This window comes from Tinamus guttatus, unplaced genomic scaffold (genome assembly GCF_059628265.1).
Source record: "Tinamus guttatus ecotype Peru unplaced genomic scaffold, ASM5962826v1 Tinamus_guttatus_pri_ptg000004l, whole genome shotgun sequence".
Classification (NCBI taxonomy): Eukaryota; Metazoa; Chordata; class Aves; order Tinamiformes; family Tinamidae; genus Tinamus; species Tinamus guttatus.
Genome location: NW_028288538.1, coordinates 12,701,239 through 12,708,084, shown reverse-complemented (window position 1 = coordinate 12,708,084; position 6,846 = coordinate 12,701,239). Strand labels below are relative to the sequence as shown.

General features: G+C 38.9%; 1 protein-coding gene across 2 annotated transcripts in view; it reads left to right on the top strand.

Moving 5' to 3' along the window:
• Window positions 1–940: 940 nt before the first annotated feature.
• RSL24D1 (ribosomal L24 domain containing 1) overlaps window positions 941–6,846 on the top strand; it is a 293,765-nt gene continuing 287,859 nt past the window's right edge. Inside the window, exons 1-6 of one of the 2 annotated variants that reach the window (XM_088520555.1) lie at window positions 941–1,044; window positions 2,356–2,469; window positions 3,649–3,721; window positions 4,407–4,470; window positions 4,674–4,759; window positions 4,985–5,062. In XM_088520555.1, coding sequence (XP_088376681.1) covers window positions 964–1,044; window positions 2,356–2,469; window positions 3,649–3,721; window positions 4,407–4,470; window positions 4,674–4,759; window positions 4,985–5,058 — 492 coding nt within the window. In that variant the 5' untranslated portion in view covers window positions 941–963 and the 3' untranslated portion in view covers window positions 5,059–5,062. Of the gene's footprint in view, window positions 1,045–2,355; window positions 2,470–3,648; window positions 3,722–4,406; window positions 4,471–4,673; window positions 4,760–4,984; window positions 5,141–6,846 lie in introns of those variants that run through there. The other variant, XM_088520550.1, reaches the window with a different exon arrangement.

Here is a 6,846-nt window from a genome sequence, read left to right as displayed (position 1 = left end):
ATGTAGCAGGATATGCAGAGTGGTTGTAGGGCAATATTTGCCTTTTGTGCAGCACTAGGCCTGATGTCCCTCTGCTTAGTGGCTCTGGTTAGAGTTAGGGCTAGGGTTAGGTTTAAGAAAGAGAGACAGCATAGAGACCTAGGGAGTCTGCAGTTGCAATGGGCATGCTAAAGGAAATGTAGTGGCATATGGAGAGTGGGGCTGGTAGCATCTTTGCCCTTTAGGCATCATTTAGGCCTGGTGCCCCCAGGCTTAGGGGCTAGGGTTAGGGTTAGGGCTAGGGTTAGGTTTAAGAAAGAGAGACAGCACAGAGTCCTAAGGAGACTGCAGATGGAATGGGCATGCCAGGGGAATTGTAGGATGATATACTGTTTGGTTCTAGGGCACTTGTTTCTTTTTGTGCAGCACTAGGCCTGATGTCCCTATGCTTAGTGGCTCTGGTTAGGGTTAGGGTTCGAGTTAATGAAGAGAGACAGCGCAGAGTCCGAAGCAGAGTGTCGTTTGAATGAGCATGCCAGGGGAAATGTAGCAGGATATGCAGAGTGGTTGTAGGGCAATATTTGCTTTCTGGGCAGCACTAGGCCTGAAGACCATGTGCTTTGTTACTCTGGTTAGGGTTAGGTCTAGGGCTCGGGTTAAGGAAGAGAGACAGCGCAGAGTCCTAAGGAGAGTCTGCAGTTGGAATGGGCATGCTAAAGGAAATGTAGTGCCATATGGAGAGTTTTGCTGGTAGCATCTTTGCCCTTTAGGCAGCATTTAGGCCTGGTGCCCCCAGGCTTAGTGGCTCTAGTTAGTGTTAGGTCTAGGGTTCGGGTTAAGGAAGAGAGACAGCGCAGAGTCCTAAGCAGAGTCTGTAGTTGGAATGGGCGCCCCGGCCGCCAGGGGGCGCGGCGGCCATTGGGCCGCGGGCCCCGCCCCTTCCCGTCGTACGAGTCGCTCTTCCGGTGGTGCCGCGCGGCGAGGATGCGCATCGAGCGGTGCTACTTCTGCTCGGGGCCCATCTACCCCGGCCATGGCGTCATGTTCGTGCGCAACGACTGCAAGGTGCCTCGCGCCCCCCTGCGCCGGGACGGGGCGGGACGGGACGGGGTGGGCTGTCCGCAAGGCCGCGGCGCGATGGCCGCGGGGCCCGGTGCGCGGGGGAGCCCGCAGGCCGCGCCTTAGCCCGGCTCCTCGCCACGGGGCTCGGTGTTAGTGCGAGCGACACGGCACGTGCGGGTGGAGGCGGCTCCTGCGCGCAGTGCTGGCACCGAGAACACGGGTCGCTGCCGTGGGCAGCAGTGCCCACGCTGGGCGCCGGAAAACAGCGACAAAACTGTGCTGCCGCCTTTCATTTTCTATGGCTACTTTCAGGGAAGCTGCTTTAAGCTGTGAGTGCCAGAGCGGGATCCAGATATAGAACGAGGAGATAAAATTCTTAGAGACCACGTAATGGGGGAAAATAAAGTGTTACAGATCCGTTCTCATGATCCTGTGGTTGTCACAGCAGTGCTGTCCCATGGATTGTGCTTTGGGAACCATTCCAGGCTTCATAACAACTTCAGCTTCTCCTCCCAGTTATGAGGAGGACTGGTGCACAACAGCTCCTATTTCATAGGCAGAATAAAAGAGTCTGGCGTGAATGACCAGACTATTATCATATCATATTTAATCAGAAACCTCCTTAAGCAGAAAGGCAGGGTTTTAGTTATGTTTAAGCTCTGGAAATTTAATGGTGTTTTCAATGGGAATTAGCTATATTGTAAACTACTTTTTTTTTTTCCTCATTTACATTGAAAATTTAAACTACTTTTTTAAAAATATATTCCCTAGGAGGAAAATAGAGTTATGTGATTATGAGTTATTGGCTTTAAGAGTACAGTTTAGTTTGATTTAATCTTGGTAATTCTTCCTTGTGCGCATGTTTTGCAGTTTGTATTCTGCAGTAGAATAGTCTTAAGGGACAAGATCCTTATATTCTTTAACACTGAGTTTATGGGAAATTGGTGTTCTGTGATAGGAAACCAAAGTGAGTATCATCATGTTTCTTTTGGATTTCAAGCCAAGTAAATAGCCAGTTATGGTTACACTATATAATTTTTGGTAACCCCCCAAATTTATGTATGCTGACTTGAGAACATGAGTAGAACATCCTTAATTGCCATAATGCAGTTTTGCTTTCAGAATAATAAAAAAATAAAATCTCTTGTAAAGCTTAGTAGCAGTAGAGCAACTTAAAACATTGGAATTTGAAAGGTGTTATTTTCAGTGAGTGGTGATGCCAGAGAAGCTTCAGTGCTTGATATCACACTTGCTAGGAACTGGGCAGGAATAATGTAATTTAACTGCAAACTCTGTCTTCTTTTTTTTTCCAAGATATTTAGATTCTGCAAATCAAAATGCCACAAAAACTTCAAAAAGAAGCGAAATCCTAGAAAGATTAGATGGACGAAAGCCTTCCGGAAAGCGGCTGGCAAAGAATTGACAGTGGTAAGAAAACAAACTGGTGTACATCTTATATTATTGCAGAACATGAACCTCTTTCTTGCAGACAGGTTAGATTAACTAGTTGAATGCTTTAGCTCAATGAATGCCAGGGATGGTGGAAGTGGGGGAAAGGAGAGACTGTGAAAGGTGAAGTGAGACTTTTCTGGGGAATCATTTATTCAATTAGCTCAACTGTGACACATCTCCTTTCGGCTTCACTATGTAAACCAGCAATAATCTAGTTATGGGGTACTCTTTGCAAGTCTACACTTTTTATGTTTATATATATATATATACACACATGTGTATGAATAAAAAGAGTTACCTTTTGAAATCTCCCATGCATTAGAAGCATATGGAAGGAGGTGTTAGTATACTGTGTGTGCCAAAGCTTGTTGATTTTTCTTTCTCTTTTTTGCTTGTTTGAGGCTATCCCGTTTCCATTACAAGAACTAACATCCATTTGTCACGTAATGGAGCACAGCTTATGAGTGTGTCTGTGGTGTTTCTTGCTGCTGTGTGTTGTTTTTCTCGTTGTCTTTCGTTCAAGTGAACGTTATCGGCTGGTTTGATAGCTCTACTCTACCATTACAAAAACAAAGATCTCCTGTCAGGGAAAGATATTCAGTTAAACTTCATATAAAACTAAGTATACTTAGCAAAAAAAAAAAAAAATCTCAAACCATTAAAAAAAATACACAGCATCGCATTAATTAAATTGCAATTTCAAAAAGAAATACCATGTTACTGTTCTTAAGACAGTGTTTCTTTTTGAACTTTTCAGAAATTATGGGTTATTGAATAAAACTTTTTTGAACCGCAGTAAATGTTTTCAGCTCTTAATGTTATCATTTTTGTCTTATACCTGTCTATTCTACTCCTTATTTCATTTTCCAGACTGCGACTCCCTCTTTCTTTTGTCTCATTAGAAAGAAAATAGCCCACAAAGATGTTTTGGTAAATAGTTCTCTTCAGACAAATCACTGTGGTGTCTGACATTTTGAGGTCGAGCATTCTGTTGTATTACCTTCTAGTTTGCTATCTCCAAAGGTCATTGAAGTGTAGGAGTTGAATCTCTAAAACAAAAATGATCATATCTGATAATTATGAATGCTACCATAAGTGTATATTGATCAAAGTATGCTCCTATGTATAATCTTTATTTACTTTTTATTTACATAGGATAATTCATTTGAGTTTGAAAAACGTAGAAATGAACCAGTGAAGTATCAGAGAGAGCTGTGGAACAAGACTGGTGAGTCATCCTAGGAAAAACAAAAGATGAGCTGGGAGCAGTGAAATTTTCTGTTGCATACATGGGTTTTCAGAAGAGCAATCAGAATATTGACGCTTGCAGTGATTGTTCTCTGAAAGTACTGGAATTATGGCAAAATCCTTAATGTAGAATGGTTTGACTTGTGAGCAGATGAGAGTTGTTTTTGTTTTGTTATTTTCTCCTCTAGAAAGCAGTTAGAGTCTTTACTCTATTTGTATCTATTATGTTTGAAAAACTACAGTGATTCAGCTGCCAGTGTACACCTTTTATGCTGATGTAGTTCCTTCTTTGTTTCATTTTGCTTCAGTTTTAATAACTCAAACAATGTAGGATGAAGGAGGTACTAATTTTTAAGTTACAAATAAATGCCACTAAAAGGGGTGTGGTAACTTGCATTTGATTTGAATTAGAACAGAGTCTTCTGTTGTGATAGGTAGCTGTAGAAAATATCTGTAGGCATAAAAGTAGAAGTTATTTTTTTATAGTTGGTACACAAAATATTCTCTCTTTTGAAGAAGGAAGAACTTTCTTTGTATAATATAACAGTTGTATGTCAAGTAGAGGTTTTGTATTCTGGAATATTGTAATATGGCTCTATGAAGTAGTAGGAGATTTCCATTGTATGTACGTAAGCACAATAAAAACAACTTTTTCTTTGTTTCAGTTGATGCAATGAAGAGAGTAGAAGAAATCAAGCAGAAACGCCAAGCTAGATTTATTATGAACAGGTAAGGAGAGAAACTGGTATTATGGATTTGCAAATGCTTCCACATTAGCCATTCAGTCTTTCTAAAGATATGATGATCAGAACTTTTAAATGGTTATTTGCTTGGTATGTATGCAGAAGCCCAAGCAATGTGGTAAAAACAGAAAACTCTCCCTCTTTGGAGGTAACTTAATCCTGTTTGTTCCTCTTCTATCCCCTTCTCAGATTAAAGAAGAGCAAAGAGCTGCAGAAAGCAGAAGACATCAAGGAAGTCAAACAGAATATCCACCTTCTTCGTGCTCCACATGCAAGTAAGTACTCAGTTTGCCTGATTTGCTTAGATTAACTTATGCATACAGTATGATGAAGAACTCTTTTTTTTTTTTTTTTTTCTTGGTATGACTGAATACAGATCAGTAATTATGACATTTATTTCTACATTATTTAAACAGAAAAAAAAGGGAAAAAATATTTGGCTTTAGAGTGACATTTTCAACTGAATAATTTAATCCCCCCCCCACCTTTTTTCTTTGAAGGCAAACCAAAACAGCTGGAGGACAAAATGGTGCAGAAACTACAAGAAGATGTGGCCATGGAGGAAGATTCCTAAAATGGTTGTGCACTTGGGTCTTCAGCAGTTCACAGTTGCTAACTGCCTCACCAGATATCATTCAGAACTGTGCTTATATTTTTTACTGAATAGTAATCACCTACAGGTTATCTGATTATTGTTCTTGTAAAAATTAATACTCATAAAATGGCTGTTCTTGTGGGTAATGGTTTTGGTAGTACGTGAAGTTATCTAACTTAACAAAACCTTGTCAGTAAGATGAAAAAATAAAGCATATTATTTGTGGTACTGTATGCTCTTTGTTATCAAGAAAGAAAATGGAATTTTCCTTTTCCCTGATAAAATGAAGGTATAAAAGATTCTGGCCCTGGACTTACTTTGCCTGATGCTCATTTATAGTGGTAAAAGCAAATGAAAAGGTATCTTGATATTTACAGTTTGAGACAATACGAATTATTTTCAAACTACATGTTGGGAATATTTTTAAGTTTATATTCTTCTATTGTAAATGCAGATTGTATGTGTTTTTTTTTTTTTTTCTTTTTTCTCCCTTCTATCCTTGTGTTTGAGTTACGTTCCCCAAGATTATGTCTCAGCTTGACAAGTCTAACATAAAGGCAGGCCTTACTGCCATTTGGAAAAATAACAGGAATAATGATAGCATCCAGTCTGAAGTTTAAACCATCAGCATCCTCCTGATCTACTGAAACCTGTAGTCAGGTTGATTCACATGCTCAGTAACTCACACTTTTGATGTGAGTGATGATGTAATCTAAAACTCAGGCTTATTTTGATAGAAAAGATAATAATAAATATTAAAATATATGTTGCATATCACATTGATATTTATCTTCTGCATGTCATGAATATTCAGATAAACTGTTGACTGTTTAAAAGAACAGACTATTTGTCTACAATATGATTTGGGAAGCTTTTAAAAAAGCATTCACTCTCTTGACCCTGAAAAGTAGTTATTTGTAGTTCTGTTACAAACTTGAGTATGTGCTAAAATGGAAAATTCCTCCTATATACTATCTGCATGTGTGTTGTATAGCTCAAGAAAGAATCAGATTTGAACATTTAAAAATGTGGTAATGGAGAATGTATAATATAAATTGGACGTTGTACTCAAGTTTTCATTTTTTAATTTACCAATTACATATAGATATTTAGAAAAGCTTGGATACATTTGGAGGATATAAGAAGAACTTAATTCATACATAACTTGATAACAAGATTTCAAACTGTAAGTATGGCAGCATCCTCAAGAAATGTACTGTATCTGCTTATATATGAGAACTCTTTAGGTGCTCTCTTATCTGCTCTATCATTCTTATTTAAAGCAGGGTGTTGTTATTTTGTCTGGCAGATCTTTTTAATATTAAAAAAGACAATTTTCTTTTGCTCATTAACACGCCATAGTTTTGTAGCAGTTCTGTTTCTGCAGTATGACACTTGGAAATTATGAATACGCTCTTCTAAAAAGTTTTTGATTAAAAGAAGGAAGATTACACAGGTTTGATATTTGAGCTTATATCCACAAAAAAAAAAATCCCAGAATGTACACCTTGTATGAAGGCCCTCATATGTATGTATATATATATGGAGCTGGAAGGAAGAGGGGGCAGGGATGCTACGGGGAGAGAGAGATGCGAGGTTTCAGTTATGCTCCAGTAAAGTCTATAGGCTGTGTGATAATGGCATTCCCTCCAATTTGTGACGAAAGGCAGGAATTAATCTTTTAAGTGTTCAAAAGGGTCATAGTGCTAAGCCTACAGATTTTGGTTTAATGGTCTATGAAATAGATTTGCTTTAAAGATAAATATT